General features: G+C 34.2%; 1 protein-coding gene and 1 pseudogene across 5 annotated transcripts; both read right to left on the bottom strand.

Annotated features, from left to right (window-relative positions):
* Positions 1 to 3,422: 3,422 nt before the first annotated feature.
* On the bottom strand, positions 3,423 to 4,730 carry LOC116137418 (auxin-repressed 12.5 kDa protein-like). 5 transcript variants are annotated; one of them, XM_031423103.1, is made up of 4 exons: positions 4,552 to 4,730; positions 4,240 to 4,450; positions 3,799 to 3,874; positions 3,466 to 3,575 (listed from the first exon to the last, which is right to left on the bottom strand). In XM_031423103.1, exons 1-3 carry the CDS (start codon positions 4,652 to 4,654, stop codon positions 3,808 to 3,810), a joined length of 381 nt encoding a protein of 126 aa, XP_031278963.1. In that variant the 5' UTR covers positions 4,655 to 4,730; the 3' UTR covers positions 3,466 to 3,575; positions 3,799 to 3,807. The 5 variants fall into 5 exon arrangements, with proteins under 5 accessions (XP_031278964.1, XP_031278965.1, XP_031278963.1 ...); XM_031423101.1 differs by having other exon boundaries at positions 4,240 to 4,459; positions 4,552 to 4,729; XM_031423102.1 differs by having other exon boundaries at positions 3,467 to 3,575; positions 3,808 to 3,874; positions 4,240 to 4,459; positions 4,552 to 4,729.
* A 12,579-nt stretch (positions 4,731 to 17,309) lies between these two features.
* LOC116137413 lies at positions 17,310 to 18,782 on the bottom strand (annotated as a pseudogene).
* Between the last annotated feature and the right edge of the window lie 2,404 nt (positions 18,783 to 21,186).

The following is a 21,186-nucleotide window of genomic DNA, read 5'->3' as shown; positions in this document are numbered from 1 at the left end:
AGTTCATCTCGCCGAACCACTTTAAAAATCTCTTTGTCATTTACTTTACAGCCATTATTGTTTACTCACTGCTGGTTACCCATAACCACGCACACATCAGTTCTGATCCCGTCAAGGTCGATCGGATCACTGTAGTTGATGCAAATTTTTGTATCAGCAGATTTTTTTTTTTTTTTTTAATTATAGAAGAGATGGACTTAGTCATGGGGATTGGGGGTGAAGATCAATTAGATGGAGGGTAAAAATCACTTCCCAAGATTATAATCAAGAGTAGAGTTACTGGCACCCTATTGATGGACTGAAAAATACCCCATTTCAAAGTTTTAAAATTAATTTTTTTTATGACACCCTATAAATTTCATAAATGTCCGTCCTTTTATATTTTATAAAAGCTAATATTTCATTCTCTTCACTTATGCTAGGTACCTTCATATCGTTCTTTTTAGATAATTAAATTTAAAGTTAAAAAAAAAATTAACACTAAAAAAAATTCTTACAAATAATTCCAATAAGATAATATAGCTAAGGAACACAAAAACTATATATATCAAAATAACTATCAATACTTTGAAAAAAAAAAAAAAATTTATATATGAAACAGTAAAAACTTATACTATTGTATTGCTTATAACCTGAAATATTACATTGCAAATTTTCTCCTTCTATTAATTTTTTTAAAATAATAATCTGAATAACATAAAATAATTAGAGGTTATAAGATAACAGTAAATGTCAAAAGTATTGGTGAAAAATAGAAAAATTATCGTTAATTTTAATAATTTAATATGGAAATAAATTTATCATTGTAAATTTTATTTGAAAGTGAAAATTTTTAAATAATTTAATATAAAAATAAATTGATCATTATGAAATTTATTAAAAATTATAACTTATTAATTTATTAGTGAAATATGAATAGATAATATATACAAACTTAAACTCCAAAGGGTTAGCCTAAGAGTAAAAAAAAATTGCTTCATTCGTTGACTTCTTCGATTCAAACTTGGGACCACCTACCATAAATTTAATTTGTGGCTTACATGGGACAATGGTTTTAGAGGTGTTTAATGAACTTCAAGAATTAATTGAGGTATACGTAAATTGATCTAAAAATCCCGATAAAAAAAAAATTATATATATAACCTGTATCAAATTAGGTCAAGTGTTATACTCTCATTGAATAATCAATGAGATGAGTAGCATTGTATTATTATTTGGATCAAAACAAAAACGGAGGAGGAGAGTAAAAATCATAAAAATCTTATAAAAAAAATAATATTACACTCACAACCTCCACATGACCCCATATGACAGTTCACAATTAATCAATCATAATTTATTAAGTGAAACTCAAGTGAGATCTATCATAAACTAATTAATCGAGAGTTACGATATCGAAATTATTAAATAAAGTTTATAAGAAAAGATTATCTAACGTCTTTTCATAAAAAAAAAAAAGCATTGGAATTTGGAGCTATTAACTATGAATCATAATAGAGTTACACAAAAAATATTAAAAAAAGTAGCGATATTTGCATCAATTGATCCGGATCAAAAATTGTTTTGGGAATTTTCCTTTTAGTAATTTTTTTTTTTTTTGGCACCTAAACCCTGTTTTTTTTTTTAGGGAAAACAATTTATACCATTAACATTATAAATCAATGAGAGAGAAGTAATTATTACTTTAACGTCTCCAAAAATAAAGTTTGGAAAGTAGGGATTAATTTATTAGAAAGTTGGAATTAATTTATTGTAATAATTAAATTGCTTTTAAAAAAAAAATGCAAAGATACCCGTTTTATCTCCCAAAGTTGCAAATGTAATCCCTTATTACAAAGTAAATGATTTTTTCTTGTATCAGACCTTTATCACTTAATGTTGCAAGCGTAATTTCTTATTGCAAGTGTAAGAACCGTTTGCAAAACATCGATTTTCAACACATTTTCATACAAAGGCATACCCTTTTATCTCATTTTTTTTTTCAATAAATGAATATGCTAGTTCATATTGTGATATAATAGTTGTTGGATAAAAAATGTTTTTTGTAATTGATCTGAATGTTGTGTGGATAAAATAAGATAGAGCTTAATAAAAAATATTTTATGTATATTGATTTGAATGTTGTGTGAATAAAAAAGAGAAAGCTAGATAAAAAAATATTTTTTGTATATTAATCTGAATGTTGTGTGAATAAAATAGAGAGAGTTGTAAAAAAAATATTTTTCGTATATTCATGTTTTATGTATATGCATTCTGAATATTATAACAAAATATATTTTTCTTAAATATTCTTAATCACCTTAAATTATATAGAGATAGATATAATATATATTATATATATATATATATATATATATATATATATAAAGTCTAGTATAGAATGAGTATGCTATGTCATTATGATAAAAGTCATTTTCTCTAATTTGTTTAATAAAATTAGATTGTATTAATTTAAAAGATGAACGAAAATATTAATATATTTATTGATCTCTTTTAAGAAAATATTTTAAAAAAATATGACGCATCTTTTTACATAGATAGTAGAAGGATATCTTAACAATGAATGGTGGGCTACAGGTTATGCGTTGCTCCACGTATTATTCAAGTGTTTATATATTCATCGATCTCTATTTAAAGAATGTTCATAGATTTTATACAATTTAAGTGTTCATGCAGTTTTGAATGTTCATAGATTTTGTACAAGATAAGGACTTAAAATTTGATAAAGCCAACCATTATAATCTAAGTGTTTATATTTCGTTTGATATGATTTTATTTATTAAAAAGTAATAATTTTCATGGTGGGAGGAAAACATTATTCAAATTTGGAAGACAACTATAGGATCCGAAGCGCGAAACACAGTTGTATTAAAAATATTGTTTGAAATTGAATTTTTATCAATAATATCTTGAATATAATTAAACTTATAATTGCTGAATAATAACTCATACCACACAACTCTTTTCATATAATTAAATTAAATTAAAATATTAAATTTGTTCTCGATAACAATCAAATAATAAATCCAATGTTATAAAACTATCTTATTGAATTTGATTTTGAGACTTAAATCGTTTTTTCACATTTTAAATTAGCACGAACAAATAGGCTCATTCTTTTACTTTTTAATTTAAAAAACAAAAAAAACAAATAGGTTCGTTTTATACGTAGAACACCAAAAATCAAATATGCCCCTACTTTATCTTTATCCATTGATCCAAAAATGGTTTTGAAAAGCAAGGAAAGAGTGGCCCCCTTATCCATCATACGTGGCAGTGTGTTACACATCATCAAAAGATAAGCACCATAGATTTTGATTGATTGATTAATTAAAGTTTAACAAAATTCACCCTTTTATTTTAATAACAATATCACACATGTCCCCATACTCCACATCGTAGCACCACTCACTAAAGTTTTACTCGGTCTACATAGGACACGTTACACAATACCATTGAAACGACACCAACACTCAAAACAAAACGACCATATTTACATCAGTTGGTAACCCATCATCATCATCACTTCATCTTAGTGATGGTGGTTCTTGCTCCTTGTCTCGCCACTGTAGAGCCTGCAATTATCACATGCATCCCAACTTCATATTAGTGGGTATCTCATTTAAAACAAACCAATATCAAAATAAATCACAGCCATCTAATATTGATCATAGTTAATTTCTCCATCGCTACACAAAAAAAGTAAACAAATACAACTGCTGGAATTATTGGATCATAAAGTAGCCACTGTGGTTGATCTTTTTATTATACTACATAAAGAGTGAATTGAGTGATTACTCAAAAGATCTATTTCAACGCGCTCATCAGGCAGACTGCCACGTTTTCCTCCCTCCTTCTGGCCTTTGTTTGGTTGCTGAGAAAACGGTGTAAGAAACAAAAACATATATTGAGCCTCATATTTAATTTATTTATCACAACTGTTTCTTTTTTATCTTTTTCCCTTTTAAATGGAATCATGTAAGAAAATAAAAATTATAAGCTCAAGCAACATATATTAAAAAAAACCTCTTCTGCTCAGTTGTAAACCTTAAACTTGAACAACAGAACAAACAGATAAAGCATGCGAAACATTAAAGTTGCTAACTTGAACTATTAATAATTTTCTCGGCTACCAAACATAGCATCAATTCTTCCATCTTATCAAATTATAGTTACGATTTACAAGAAGCGCGTGGATATAACAGGCATGCAAGATGAAAACTTGAGCTGTGTACGTACCAGTCATAAACAGAGGGGGAGTTGGGATGGACGGGCTTGTCGAACACCTCAGCCCCGATGCCTCTAGTGGCAAGGTTGCTACCCGGGTGGAACACGCTCCTCCACACGTTGTCCTTACGCGCCGATACTGGTGTCGTTGGTGTCACTGGAGTCGTCGGTGTCGCTGGACTTGCGGGCATTGAGAGAGATCTCTGGTACCTGCTTGACTCTCCTTCACCATCTAATACCCGTCAGTTTACCATCACATAAACATAACTTAAGATTTTATCTGATGACGAACGTAAAAACGAAGTTCAGTTTTTATATATATACCTTTGATGTTCAAGGGTTGAGTGGTGATCTTCCTGAGCTTGCCAAGGCCACGTTCAGGGTGAGGGCCTCCAACGCCGTCGTCCCAAAGCTTATCCAGCAGCATCTTCACTTTGTATTTTAAACTGTCTTCTATTCTTGTACACTGATAATCTGGTCACCGTACTGGTTTATATAGAAACATAGATACCTAAATATCTCTTACATTATTATAAATTTATTCTTCCAATAATATATTTACTACTTCCAAGCATAGTTTATTGTTGTGTAGTGAGTGGATGTAGTAAATGACGTAGTGGAAATCGGAAAATAGATGGATAAGGATGAAGACTGAGTAAAGGAGGGACCCGCATAATAATATCCACTCCAGATCTAGAGAGAGTAGTTGTGGGATCTCTTCACAAGTGTCACTTAATTTACAATTATTTGTCGCATTCTTTAGAGCAACGTGGGGTCCCTGTAGATGGATCATGACCTCTGATTTTGACATGTGGAACCCACTGCTTTCATAATTCATCGTTCGGTTGATCTCTGATTATAGTGTTTTAAATACAATTCCGTATTTTAAATGAAAAGATGATCTCAAATCTTATCGTAAGTTATTTAAGGGGTTTTCTCGTCCCAAGATTTAATTGAATAACAAAAGATTTCTTAAGATAGAAATAATAAAAATTTCCCCATAATCAATGTATTGATGGAATTTATAGAATAATGGATTGATGAATAATTATCTAATTACCTTTTTATTATTTATTTTAACGTAAAAATGTTGAAATACAAAAAGAGTTTCTATTGTTTCTATAAGGAGAGTTTTATTATTTTAGCTAAAAGGGATTAACCCAATTTCCCACCCAAATAATGACATAACGACACTTTCTCACCCATAAATTTTTAAAATACTATTTTACTATCAAAATTTATTTTCTTTTTTCCATTCTGACATCGTTGTGATCCCACGCCACTATCGTTCTCTGCTCCGATAATCACTTACCAAAACCCCTCAAACCCTACTCTCTCCAACTTAGCCAATTGCCAACAATCGAGCGATTAGGTTTACACAGCTACCCCTCCCAAGTCAAATTCTGATAAATCACAACCACCAAAATCTAACCTTCTACCACCAAAAGACTTATCGGCCTCCCCTCATCAATAACCCAACAGCCTAGATCAATTTTACTCTTTGTTCACTATTAGAATATAAAATTTGGATAATAAAGTGGTATTTTAAAAGTTTGTGAATGAGAAAATGTCATTAAACCATTATTTGGGTGGAAAAAGGTTGTTTACTCATTATGTAATGGTAATACTGCTAATGAAAAATTGTAATAAAATAAAAGTAATATTTTTTAAATTTTTAATTTTGCGATAATAATGTGATGTTTAGCAAGAAAATGTTAATCTAATTTCTGATAATATAGCCAATAAATAATGCATGGGAGGAATGTGGATTTGGTTAAGAGATTAGGGACATAATTGTCATTTTAATAAGGAATTAGAGTCAGTGTCTAGTAAGTTCCATCCAGCAAGTAAAAAGAAAAAATGAGTCAAAACTTATGGGTGTGTCCTGACTTAGAATATAAGGTATTTAATTAGCGTAAACAATTATAACGTAGAACAAGTTACTAAAATTTTGTTCCAACTTTAGATATTTAATTACCTTTCATCCAGATACTTCTGTTTAACATTACTGGATGTCTTTTTCCGGAACAGATCCCTTATACAATCATAAACAAACATGATTCTTTGTGACATAAATAATGATCAAATAATATGACCTAAAATTTAGCATAAAATTATTCTCTGGTTTTTTTTTTTTTTTTAATACATATTTTGTTTTAATAAAGTTTTGTCTGGAAAATGTCATGCAGAAGTCAATTCGAATAAAGTTTGGATACCAAAGTCCATATCTAAAAAATTGACAGATAGATGACCCATTTCATCCAGATACTTCTGCCATATTCACCCTACTTACCCAACACAGAAATCAGGCAATAGAGTGTTGTTATTGAAGCTCCACTTAATTTCTTTCTAAATCCCATTTATCTTTGCCGTTGCTAATGACCAGATCTCTAGTCATTTCTGGTTAGATTCATTCATAGATCTGATAAAAAACAATCAGATCAAAGAACAATCGACCCATTCCAACAACTACCAACAAACGATAGTGACAAACGATCGACTATTCTCTTTGATGACTAAAGTGTTTTTATTAATTTTTAAACTTTTATTGTAGAATGTTTTAGTTAAATTCTCAAATATAAGAGAATAAAAAAATAATTTATATAATAATAATAAAAAAAAAATAAAAAAAGAATGACAATTCAGTAATCTATATAACATACCCACTAATTTATTCAAATTCAATCAAACAGATCTTATACAACAGTCCCAATAATACAATATTCCTGAATTGTCTACAAGCAACTAATACATATTGCAGTGTTGTTAACGTAAAAGGCCTTCCTAATATATGAGTAAAGGGATCAAATGCTTTATCAGGGTATTGTTTTAATAATAGAAGGTTGAATGGAAGTTGAAGCGGTGGTATGGCATTTAGGAACTACATTGAATCAATCAACTTACAAGTACACACATACAATAACAGCAACTTCAGATTTTATCAATCAAAAACAGAAAAAAATGTTTTTTTAAATTTGAAATTTCATTAATCAACAAAATTTATTTGAGTTTTTGGTATTCCATAAATTCAGTAAAATCATCATAGTAATCACATCCAAATTATGGTGCTATTTTCTTTTTTAATACTTAAACCATATTGCCCAGTAGAACATATGAATAAAGAATCATCCACTGGGACAGTAAAATTAAAGAATGGTTCTAAAAGGGCACCACGAGGTGACATTTGGAACACATTTTTAGCAAATTGGTTCCAGCTAATTACAAGAAACATAAAAGGTACAGACAAAACAACATTATATTCCTTTTTTTAAAGTCATATGCCTTTTGCATCCTGCAAAATCACCCAAATTTTCGTCACCTACAACCATTAAGTATTCAATATCTAAAACTTAAAACCCTTACCTTTATTGGCCTAGATCCAGCAAAGCCTTGTAGCGGCCACTGATGCCATGCTGAAATGCTTTCTTCCCCTTTTATTCTTGGTAAATGCGGAAAAATCCGTCCATAAATGACCAACTCCTTTAAACAGATGATAGGACAGGGCTAAGGCACTAAGCTCGAGGAAGATTAGGTCGAGCTTCGATGAATAAAAGAGGAATTGGTAAAACCATAATAGGTGAAGCAAATCGAACCCATTTTCAGATAAAGAAGATAATAAACAAAATTATACCGGCTAGGTAAGCCCCAGATATCTATTCAAAATTGATACTGCGAATTAAGCTGTGGCTTATAAATAGGAAGATGAGGAGATAAGGGTCGAACAATCTCGTTATTAGTTCCATCAACAATCCTTTGCTGAATTGGATCACTAAATGCCTTGCTCCCATATTGCCTCCCAATCTTTTTGTCAAACAAACCCCCTTGCCTTTCAGCAACCTGTTTCAAAATTATACAGAGACTTTTGCATCATTCTCTGAAATGTATAGTAGAAGGAACTCATGTCATCTGTTATTGATGTGTTTTCTCGTTAAAGTTACAATGCTTTTGATAAATGATGAACAAACTATTCCTCTATTGAATTACTGAATTGCAGGAAAGCACTGCCTTAACAAGATCAGTCATTATTGAACACTTTCATAGTTTATTTCATGTTCTAGAGTTTTACCAATCATTGGTTCTGTTAAACTCAATCACATAAAATTTTCCATTAACAGAAGTCCTCTCAGTTTTAAGGAAAATGGAATTTCCAAAAAGTTGTGACTTCTATGGTGTATCATTCGATACCAGTTGCAATCAGAATGTATCTAGGAGGAAATAATTTGTTAGAGCAGAGGGGATCTGACCTCATTAGACATGAACATAATATCGCCAATAACATCAATTAGTGAATCACAGTTAAACGTTAGTTATATTATGATACTGCATTTATATCCATCAAACTGGAAGTAAAAGGTAAGTGTAAATAATAATTAACTAACACATAATGGTGGATGAAGAAGTCACTCACTTCATGTTTGTCAGGGACAATGCCAGTGCGAAGACTGACTAACTTCTCAGCTACAGAGCGAATTCCAGGTTCCAACACAAGTTGAGCAGAAAAGGTGTGATGACCATGTGATCCCTTGGAGATATGCAAACAACATCATAAATTTTCGTATACAGTCCTTAAGGAACTGGCATGCACCCCATCCTGTCCCATGAAACCACCTTGGCTTTTCACCTGGCTTCGTCGCTTCTAGCCCTGCATACCTTGTTTCCTCATATTCTGATTCAGACTCCTCCACAATTCTCTCTGCATTTTGAGATTGAAAATGTGGGTTGTCCTGATTCCCCTGCTCCAATTACCCAAAGAACTTCTGCCTTCCTAATGTTTAAATAAGTATGATAGGTTGCTATGTGGTGAGACATTTTCAAGGGAAGGTAAGGAATATTTGAATGCGGGTACTCCTCACATAATGTATTATTCTGAAGTGAGTAACCGCCTAAGCACCTCCTGACCTTCTGAATCACTCCTAGCAATTCTGGCCAATGCCATGTTGTGAGTGTGAAGTCTCAATAGCTTTAAGATTTAGTACAATTTAGAAGCTATCACCTATTAAACCTGCAGTGAGGGAGCAAGAGAAGTAAGATGCAAAGTGAAACACTGGAACAGGAGGAGCTCAGGGCAGAAGTTAAATAGACGAAGCCAATTCAAGCACCCCAAAGATTGTGCAAGAAGACAATAAGCAACATTGTATGACACTACTAGTCCAAATCAGGTAAAGAGTTTGTTGAAGTATGAAAACGATTGATTCCATGACAACTTGATAAGAAAATAAATGACAACAGTTAAAATGATAAATAGTAAACTGTCAACTTTGTTTTCTTCGTCATGTGAAGGCACATACAAAGAGAAAGTCTTTAGAACTCTAAGATGACGAACAAACAGAGAACAACGAGCATACCAAATACATTTAGGCCTATGTTGACACATTTTATGCAAGCAAAAACTTTGGTGACTGCTACCAAAATTTTCTTTGGGATTTCCAACAGTTTTTTTCCTAAAATTATTTTAAAAATTCACAGCAAGTTCCAAAGAACATGAACATGAGCTTCTATTTCTTGACATAGCTTGATAATTTTGATGAGATTATGCTTGCTGCTAGAATTGTTTTTCACTATGTCAAGTCCTTCAAGGCAAAGCCTTAGAATTCACGACTAGATTTCTAGATATATCCGGAGCTGGCTTGACCATGCAAAGCTATATTTCCAAGAAGGACTGATATTCCAAAAGAAATTGGCATCAAAAGTGAACCACTTGTCCCTATACCAATGGTGGATCTCTCATAAGAATACTCATTTTTTCCAAGACCAAGCTATAGAAGACAAGAACAAGTATTCTTATAATTTTGTAACACATTATTTTATCACCAAACTCATATAGAGACACGAAACTAATAAGCATAAAAACAAAATGAAAATAGGTAGAAGGCCTTTATCAAAGATCACAAAAACAAAAATCCACACAGATGAACCATATCGATTTTTAAACATGATTCATGGGATCTTTCCTCCTCAGATGAACTATATATATTCTTAAACCATGGATCACTAGCATGGTCATAAAAAGAGGGATTATTTTGTTTCACAGGGGGAATACATCCCTTCGACTCGGCATGTTCAATAGATGTACCAAATAGCTAATCACCACAGATAAACTGCGGTATTCCACACCTGCAAATGCAGCCCAACACAAACACACTCAACGAAACAACTCTACACGAATCGACGTACAGGGAAAGCTCAACCAAACAACAATATAGTGTAACAATTTTAATCTCACAACAAATTAAATAAATTTTACAGTATGTTTGCATACAAAGCATTTACAAGATCCCCGCTTTCGAAGTTGAATTCATACACAGATCCAAATGCATGACGGACAAAATCAAAAAACCTACTGATGTCCAAATTATTAGCAAAAATAATAAAATGCAGCTAATAACATACCGATAAGCCTAATTTAAGCCATAAATAAAGAGATGAAGGAATAAGTAAAAACCCTAACCCTAAATCAAAAACCCATATCAGAGGGAAATCATAAGTACAATAACCTTAAAAGCAGTTGCAACGATGATTCTCGACTAAGATGAACAACTATCCTGAATGGTTTTTATATCGGAGTGTACGAAGGGGTCCAGCGAACAGCGGGTCTCCGGGTTCTAGTCGGGTTCGGGTGGTGTTTTTGCGCCTATCCGTATTATGAATATCAAAGGCTTTAGGAGTGAACAAAAATACTTGGTTTGGTTGAGATTTAATTAAATTAACAAAAGTAAATCACAATTTTAATCTTAAATTATGATCAAAATTACTTCCAATTGCCCAAAAGTTAAAAGTCATCTTTCACATCACTTTGTTTTTTTTTTCTTTTCTTTTTTTATCTCTTTCTCTTATATTTTGAAAGAGTGATGTTTTAAACTCCCCATATTTTTATCTCTTTAGACCCTAATCTATGAAGGTAAGGTTTGTGATACTACTTCTGTTAGTATCACCAAGAAGCCATTGCATAGTTGGGTTAGACCTTACTTCTGTATTCTATTTTCAAAATAAAGGAGATCCAGCGAGGTAGAAATCAATTTAGGAGCAACGCTGAAAAGAAATTACAGTAGTTGCATTCCAATAGATGAACGTTTTAGCCATAATCAATTTCAAATTCCCAAATTCAAAGTAGGATTTCTCTAACATAGAACAAGCCCTAACTATTATCTTCTTAAACCTAATGAAGACGAAAAATAATTATTATTTTTTGGATGATTGGGATGTTTAGGTGTGCATTTCAACTAATCCTTAAGGCCTATTAAACACCTTACAAACTCAATATTTTAAAGTAAGTCACGGATATGGTAAGTGACCCTAAAGTGGTTCGAATCCAGAAAGTTAATAAAATGAGCAAACATTTTTAACTGTTAAGCTAACTCCTTTTAAGGTTAAGAAAAATAAATTTTGTTTGACAGAGATCCATACTCAAATTAAATTCATAAGATCTCAGTTCTCAAAGCCTCCAAACCATATTCTAATAAATCAATTTTTTTCCAACTATGGTACATGTTCTTTTTCTCCTACTTGCTTGTGTTGTTACTCAAAATATTTCTATCATTTCTTTAGTTTATTCATTATTATTATTAATTTTAAGCCTTAAACGTCTTCATAAGCAGAAATTGTATTTGCATATACAGTTCTTGTATTCCACCACTCTTTGGATTTTACAGAGGTGAATATATGATCATCAAAGGGAGACACAAGATCTAAGATTTTATTTTAGAGTCTTAGAGATGAAGAGAAGAAAGAATAATGTAACAAGTAGGATTATTTTGAAATTAGGTAGAGTTTATTTAGATGTATAAATATCGTAAGAGTAAATGACTTTTTCCCAACTAAGGTTTGCCTTAATGACACTTTTTCACCCAAAGTTAATATTATGTTACTACCCAAAACTGATTCAAACCAATTTCCGCGGCAAAATTCTCCCATCACCACCATTTGAACATTTAGTCTCCTCTCTACAAAATCTCTCTCACTCCAGCACATGATTTCTTATCGATTATCAACCACCGCAAAGCTATGTTTCTTATTCTTAGATGATTTTTAACTGATTTTGATAGCAAATATTCAATCGGCCACTACCGGCCTCCACTCTACAAAAACCCTCTTACTCTGGCTCCTAGTAACTCGCCGAACACCGACTAAAAAAGTGAAATATATTTTGGGTATTGACGAAATATAAAAGTTAGGTGGGAAAGTGGCATTTTGAAACTTTTGGGTAGAAAAATGTCAAAAGTGAAATATATTTTGGGTATTAACGGAATATAAAAGTTAGGTGGGAAAGTGGTATTTTAAAACTTTTGGGTGAAAACATGTTATTAAGGCACCCCTTGGGTGGGAAAAAGTGGTTTACTCATGCCATAAAAGATTTTAATAGGGTATTTAGGAGTGGTGTTTAAAAAATAACTGGTGGGGGCATTTATAAGGGTGCAGTCGAACCGAGTAGCTCATGAGCTACTCCGGCTCAACTCATCACGAACTCAGGCTCGACTCATCAAAAGATGAGTAGTTCACGAGTTCGAGCTCACCTTCAAGCTCGCGAAAGGTGTCAAGCTTTTCTGGGCTTGATTTAAACTACTCGCGATCTTCAAATTGCTCGTGTTGTCATTCGAGTCGGCGAAGCTCGTGAGCTCGATCGATCGTTTCAGCTCGCTTAAGATCAGATTTACCCTAAAATCTAAAACAAAGACACTGGGCTGCAAAATCCCTAAAACAGATACATTTTCCCTTCAAGCTTATTTCACCTCCACCTCCACCACCGTTATCTTCACTTCTTCACACCGCAGAGTTTGAGATGCCACCCTTCATTGAGCAACCACCAGATGACTTCTTCTTTGTTTGCTTGTTGCTATGTTTTGTGTGCAAGTGGCTGGAGAGGGATAGTAGGCTAGGTGGTTTTGGCGATGTTGGTGGGTTTTGTGTGGAGTTGATGTCAACCTCTTAGGAGCCTGGGGGTTTCGGTGGGGCTGGTGGGTTTTGTTGCCTTGTTGTGCTTGTTTTCTAGGCTAGTTTTGTTTTTCTGTTTGTTGGTGTTTAGGGGTTTTTGTATAGAGTTTCGCCTTTTGTGCTCCTGGTGTGGGCTGTTTGTAAAGGATTTTGTAGAAGTTGATTTTAGAGCTTGGTTTTTGGATTGCTTTGAATGATTTTAGAGCTTGTTTTTTGGATGAAAGTTTGCACCCTAAGTGTTTGAGTTTTTGCTTGAGTGAACAGCAGAAGACATAAGCAGTTTACATTGGTTTTTGCAGGTTTAACCGAGCTTGGCTCGGCTCGACTCATACTTAAATAGAGTCAAGCCGAGCCGAGCTCAAGCTAAGTTTTTTTCTTATCGAGCCGAGCTCAACCTCGAGCCACTGCTTAACTAATTTGAGCTGAGCTCGAGCTAGCCATTACTCGGCTCAGCTAGGCTCTTATGCACCCCTAAGCATGTAGCACTAGCACTACTCTTAATTTTCATTTTGTTATCCAATAAAAAATATTTAACTTATTAATGTTAAAATGATTTTATGATAATATTTCAAATATATGACGAGTAATAATTCAAGAAATTCCCATGACAGATCATTTCTCTTCTTTTCTAGTAATTAGATTTCTGATAAATTCATCCGGCTGGCTAAATCCAAAAATAATATGCATGAGATTGATTAAGAGTCTGCAGAACTCTAAAGAAATCAAATAAACTGTTTTACTGCCGAACCTCGAGCAATGGGAAGCGCTGAAGCCTAACATTTTGCCTATTGCCACCAAGAAAATGACATGATGTAACTGAGAGAACGATAACAACCCGCCACTCACATGATTTTACTACTTAATCTCGTACGTATCAGCACTTAGAACCATTTTTGGAATCATATTTCAGCAAAATACAAATGAAATAGCCCAAATCCATTGTTTGCAAACTTCCAGCATCAAAGGATTATTCTAAAGGAATCTTACCAATCACCTGTTCCTAATCCTAATACACTTGTGTCATCACCTTTATTATTTTATTTACCACCTCATTGGTAAATCCCCCCATACATAAGCTGCATCTAATTATGGAGACATGGTAAAAAACAAAACATATGAAGAAAACACAATCCATCTATCACATTAACTTACCAGTATATAAGTTGTCGAACCTGTTAAATCAATTACGCAACATCATCAATGGCGAACCTCCCTCAAAACAGGATTCCAATCGATGCTGGAGCGGATAACAGTTTCGTTGAGTCCCCTTCCTTTGCTGATCTTGTATGTATTCAAGATCAGAAACCAAATTCCCTTTCTGCTAATGCTAACAAAAACCACAAACAAGATCAAAACTTTAAGTTCACTCCAGCTACTCCCAACTCAACTGCTCATAACTTGAACAAGAGTTCCCAGGATGACATGTTAATCCCCAATACTCAGCTCCGATTACAGGCACTTTTACATCAAGCGAAGCAGTCTGAGACAAAGAACCAGCCCTGCTACAAACAACCATCAAAAAGTGAGAAACCCAAGCAAAAAAGGAGCGGGCGCTGCACTGTTATTTGGTCGAAAATTGTTTCAGTCGGTTTGTCTCACCATGCCGGGAATGTTCCATGCCGCCAAGCCAACCACAAAAAGCAATACCTGTCAGCAAAAAAAATTCAGGTCTTAGTAACCCGTGAAACTCTTCTTTCCATTCTTTTACACCAAGCAACTGCAATTTTTTAGTGATTCATTTTTGTCAAGAGGGTTGTATTTAGTTGAGACTTAAATTCACGCCTATTGTAGTTAGATAGATGAAGAAACTCACACACACAAGTTCTTTCCCAAGTCCGACACCGGCATTTACAGAGAGAGTAAATGGTCCCCCTATATTGTTATTATAGTTTCAAGTCTGCTCAATCGTTCAGCGCACACACAATGTGTCCGGATGTATAACAGCTGTTACAAGCATATGTTTTAGGATTAGAGATTTCTGAGGTTCACCTCAGATCAGATAAAACATCCATGGAATGGATATGACTAGCTATAAATTTATACCTTCAAGTTTTTCAACATTGTGTTTAGGTTCTATTTTAGGGTATCGCAATACCTTAAGGTTCACCAAATCTTATATACTTTATTTTAAAGTTATATGGTTCATTTCTTCTCATCCTGTTAGTCAAAAGCAAACATGTTCATGTTCATGTTCAAAGGATTTTCTATGGTAGTTTTCTTATGCGGATTAAGAGTTTCACAGAAATTTATTGGATGACCTATACATAAACTATTCAGGTTAACAACAATCTAATTTAGCACAAAATCAACTCAACCCTAAGATGGTCAGTAGCTCTATTTCACTTAAAGGTGTAATATTCCTTCATATTTCTCTACAAATAGCAAACAACCAACAAGTACTACCATTCCTCATGGTGAGTGTATTTGTCTTCACCACAGATCAAACCTCTCATCAAAGATACTGTATCACAATGCAACAACTCTAGTATCCTAGATCAAGCCATCTAGAGGTGGATGTAGAAGAAAAGTATTACATAAAATTTGTCGAAAAATCACTAAGACCAAGCAATGATGTTAAACTACATTTGTTGACAAAAGGCATGTCGTACGCAAAATACCTCACTCAACAAATATCTCAACAATGTATTAACATGATGGTAAAGCAACAGGCAACTATCATCTATAAAACAAGGAATCTCCAAAACCAAACGAAAGAATCAATGGAAAACACCAATTGAGAGTAAAGAAACAATATATATATTCCAATTTCCGGCATCGTTGTAACTCATTCCTGAATCATAAATTTAGAATAACATAGTTTTAAAACTATCTTAAAGAAATACAAAGTTCATATTGATATTCGGCCTTAAATGATTTAGCACTTTGCTAGCTTCTAGGCAACAAGTTCAGAAGTTCTAGCAACTTGAAAGGTCCATTTGCGAAAATGGTGTCTCAATGATGCAAATTTACATCCAGGGTCATTCGGTACTTATGCCTAAGAAGTGAATAGCACAACACAGGACCATGGTGCACCAACTTTGAAACAAAAAATACTTTCATTTCAGTTCAACAGGAATCAAAGTAGTAACAGAGAAGTTATACAAAGAAGTTTAAGTGACCAGGAAAGCTATTAAACACAAAACTCCCATTTAAAATATTGCTAAAAGGCTAATATAATGTGATGGCAGAGTAACTATGAAACTAAAGCAGATATTTTTACTATAATTCCCAATCAATCAAATAAAATGAAATATGAATGTTGTAAAAAGCGAAACATCTCATAAGAACTTCCAAAAATCACAATTGAACCTCAATTTTTTACAAGTTAATTTGCCCTCAAACAAAATATCATACTTCACCAATTACTAGAACGAGTAAGAAACTGTACAAAAGATAAAATGGGCTGGCATCTCAAGATTTGCATATTTATCAACGCATCCCTGCAAATAAAAGAGTTGCTGTCAGATGCTGTGAAATGCATTTAAAATCTAGTAGCAACAGTCCTCTAGTATACATAATTCCTGAACTCAGGACACTCCACTCAATAAGCTTTGCAATTTTTGGTTGGGATGAGAAAGATAATGCTTAACTGATTCATGTGGTTGGAATTTGGTGGGCTGTAAGGCATGGAAACCTTGTCAAACTGCTTTTTGCTATTCTGTTATGTGCATCCTTGTTGAGGCTTACCCTCTCGCCAAGTGGTTTCAATAATTCTTTAACAAAATGACAAGACCAGAACGAATGTCTCATTGCTTTTGATTCCTTTGCACATCCCCTTTGAGTGTGTCAAGATCGTTCACTGTTTTGCCTCACCTATCTGCTTTCAGTCCTATTGCATCTGAGACCATCATTTTGTTGTCTACTATCATGACTTGTATCAAGTTTTTTTGACTTTGAAATACTTTCACACAGTGGGAAATGAGAGGTCAGCTTCTTTGCGCATGTACATTTTGCAAATCAACAGATGTCCCACTGCCTCTTCTCCCCCTTATGGAATCTTTTCCAGGTGTATGGCAATTTCTGGTCCAACAAATTCTCATGAATCCGCATTGAGAAGATACAGAACTTTGTCGCCAGTGCATTTGGGACAATGGTCCTAGACACATTGAATCAACCATATATTTGATGATGTGGTGTGTGTACAGTGGATGCCTTCACATAGAGACAGAAACTTTAAGAGAAACGTCTCCTATCTTAGGTGAGTCAAAGCCATCATGAAAGCGGGTCATACGACTTCCTGGAGAAGATATATTGTATAGATCGATAAAAAAAGATGGTCGAAAAGGTAGAGATGGTTCCCAATCATGTGGATGATACTTTTGTTTTATATCAGCAGAGAGCAGTGGTTTTTCTGGTTCAGAACCAGAGAAGGGGAAGAGCTTTTAGCAACGAAGACGATTTAGAAGTATGGCATTTTTCTATCACACCAGAACCGCTTTTGAGCACTGAGAGACTTGCATTCAAAGAGGAAGAATTAAAGGCAGAGATGATCTATCCAGTCTGAAACATTGTGAGATGGCAACATTGCCACCAGTTGGACCAGAGCTCACTTGAATTCAAGGATGCTCAGTGAAGAATAATCACTAAGCCTATCTACTTGGAGAGATCTATACTCAGGAAGCAAGCTGTTCCTGAACATAGGAGAATTGCCTCCACTTAACAATGATCCATGGTTTCTATAATCCATCAACGACCAATTTTGTCTTAAACACTCTCTTCCTCCATCCTTAAATGACGAGATAAGCCCGAGCATCCGGTTAAGCCCACCCCCTGGGAAGAAGAGTTCTTTCCCAGAGAAATATTCCCCTCGCAGTGATGAAAATCTATGATTTTCCTGTAACTGAGGCATCCTTTGCTTTCTTCCCCCAGTTCTTGCGGCAGGATCCTTTCCAAAGACAATCGGAAGACCAATGAAGGATTATTTCACAGAAGAGGCCAGTGGCTCAGGAAAACAAGGCAATCTTGATCTATCATTATAATTGTCAACCTGACACAAGAAAAGCTGTACAGAAATGCTGCTAGAGAAGGTTCTTGAAGATCACACAAGAAAATATTATATACCTTCATCAAACTGAGCATCTGTTCTCAAGTTGCAGCACTGCATCTTTCTCAGGTTGTTGGCTTGTATTTTCATACATCTTTCAAATGAAGAAACCTACATGAATTTCCTTTGATGCCCACCTTTAGTAACGAATCACAGATAACTACTGGGCGTTTGTTTCCATCCTTAATCTCAGCACCAGGGGACCAACTTCTAGTCCTTACTGCAGGAGAGGCCGATCTGGAATACCTAATTGTTAGTAGGAACTGGTTCAAGTATTATCTTTGGAATATCAGAAAGGTTTACTACCACAAAGGAGACAATAAGCAGTGTAAGCTAAGATTTCCCAACTTATGACACTACAAAAAAGAATATACCAACTAGTATCAACACACCTTGATAGCCATTCTCCGCATATCATCCCTGATGCATGTCCATTTGCTTAATTTCTTCCTCGAAGCCCTTCACCAAGGGTCTCTTATTGGGATGGCTGCAGCCACATTTTTTCTAGTAACACTACAGGGACTGGTGTCTCAGCATCCATATATCTCACTATCACAAAAACGAGCCTCACAATCATATGCATTTCATAATCTCAGGGGTTCTCCTTTTTGAACAGCTCCTATATCTTTCTTAGATATCTCATTCTAGACTACCATTGTCCTTAGCCAAGCCAAATATTTCCCTGATTTTGGATACTTAGATTCCTCACAGATTTCATATGACACCTCCTTTGTCTTTTGAATGCTTATTTGAAGAACATGAAGTTCTAGAATTGCCTTTACTCTCTTCTACAGCAAGGACATCAGATGGTAGCCTCAACTTAGATTTTCCTTGAGACAACCTGATCCCAGTGGCTGCTTTGCCCCTCTGACTCCATTTCTTTACTAAGATCTACAGAGAAGAAGAAAAAATCAAGAATTAAATAGCAATCATCCTCTCTTGGAAAAGTTGCAGCCAACAGACTACCACATCAGGTCTTAAAAATGACTCTCAGGAAGTATAAAACAGAACTCAACATTGGACTATCAGGCCAAGTGGTTATTGAGTAAAATTATATGTGTGTGAACCCACGTCCCGGCATAATTACAGAATTGCAAAGTCAAGGAAAAGGTAAAACAATCACCTCATTTCCAATAATAACTGTTAGACCTTATCTATTGTTGGGCATGTAACCTATCAGCTTAACACATGGAGTCTTGGTGAACCTCCCCATTACACAATAATATTAAAAGGTTGAGTTTATATTGTTGTTATGTTTTATGAATGCGATTGTGATCAATCTACTTGTGCATGAAGAGGTCTGTTAAGCTTAACTATTGGCAAATGGGAATATATTCTTTAAGAATAAGCCTCACAAGAAAACAGGGAACATGATAAAGACCCTACTTACATGATTCCAACTTTTCGAAACCCTACAAAAATTTTCGTAATGAGTTCAGCCTTCAACCACAACATTATCACTAGCAAGAATGTGTTGACAGTCCGAGCATGCTAAATACTGAACTTACATGCAAATAAATCATCTGTCTTAAACAAAACAGAATACTTCATTGGGAAGTTTGCCTCAGTCATTGTTCTTCAACAGAATCATCACTTAACACCCTTCTGCTTAAACAAAACACAATAACATTTCCCAAAATACCATCTAAAACCCAATAATTAACCACAATATCACTACGTGACTACCAAACATTCTGACAGTTAAAGCTTGGTTTCAAGACAGTTTGAGTAGCTACGTGACTACCAAACATTCTCCCTCAATATCACTAAACTTCCATCAGCAACCGGATATCCAGCACAGATTGTATGGCGTCAGCGACCTATCTAGTTTGCAGTTTGCATAAACTAGGATTCAATCCATAAATTTGGCTTATAGTATCAGTATTTTTAATATTATAAATGATTAGATATAAAAACAGAAAAAAAAAATCTACAAGAAAACAGTTAGCTTATAATTCCAAAAACATTTTTCTTTGTGAGTTCTCCGAAAAGATTTTTTAAGGAAACGGCAAAAATGACTTCTTTCTGCTTTCAGAATTTGGATTGTTTCTAATTGTCTTCATAATTTCATTCTTGAAAACACACCAAGCTAGCATTTTTTCTATTTGCAACATTCCATCACTTGTTTCTTAAACAATGAATTATATCAGAATAGTGAACATTCCTCCAAAATTCCATTGCACCAGTAAAATAAAAATAAACAAACAAATATCCTCCAATGTATCAAAATAACAAAAACTAACATTTCACAACATTCTAATATGCTAACATCAAACAAAAAACAACAACAAGAAAACTATCCATAATATAGTACGCATATACCAATACCGAGAAATTGACCAACATATCATCTTTTCATCAATTAACAGTAAAATTAACTAACGGTTTGGCGAATCAGATGAATCATCAACTTCGTCTTCAACTTCCATTATCTCATCGTGGTCATTAATAGAAGAATGGGAGGCCCTAAGCGGCCGCTGGGTATCATCAGAGGGTGCGGCGGATGAAGTAGACATGATTCCTTGAGCATCAGGGAAGAAATGTTGACCTGTAAATGTTGTTGTATGAGACACTCTTGTGGTACGAGGCTGTTGTGTTGCCGTCGCACTAATTTGAGCCCTCCGTCAGCGCTAAATACACCCAAGTTCTTCTAAGCCCACCGTAATTGAACGATGTGCTAGTAAAACCGGTTCTGCCAGTCCGTTATTCTCAATGTAGATGGAGGCCCAGGGAATAATCTGTTGAGCTCCTCTTGGTTATGGTTGGGCCTGAAAAACTGCACTCTTGATTCTTAAATACACCCCCTCAACTTTCCGAGTATACCTTTTTCTCAAATAATTAGGATGATTACCGTAGATTCCCTCTATGAGGGTTTTTGAAGATTTTAATAGGGATTTTTAATCATTTGTTATCAAAACTTTTCTTATATATATATGATCGAGAGTGTTCGAGCTAGTTTATGCGCATCTCAACTAATCTTCTGAGAC

This window comes from Pistacia vera, unplaced genomic scaffold, assembly GCF_008641045.1.
Source record: "Pistacia vera cultivar Batoury unplaced genomic scaffold, PisVer_v2 Contig324, whole genome shotgun sequence".
Taxonomy (NCBI): domain Eukaryota; kingdom Viridiplantae; phylum Streptophyta; class Magnoliopsida; order Sapindales; family Anacardiaceae; genus Pistacia; species Pistacia vera.
This window is presented reverse-complemented; position numbering and strand designations above follow the sequence as displayed.

Excerpts from the sequence above, each read along its gene's own strand:
- LOC116137418 (XM_031423101.1), bottom strand. The coding sequence starts at position 4,654 with ATGCTGCTGGATAAGCTTTGGGACGACGGCGTTGGAGGCCCTCACCCT. Across the intron at positions 4,460-4,551 it reads TCAACCCTTGAACATCAAAG|ATGGTGAAGGAGAGTCAAGC; the intron begins GTATATATATAA and ends GACGGGTATTAG. Across the intron at positions 3,875-4,239 it reads TCCCCCTCTGTTTATGACTG|CAACCAAACAAAGGCCAGAA; the intron begins GTACGTACACAG and ends CCGTTTTCTCAG.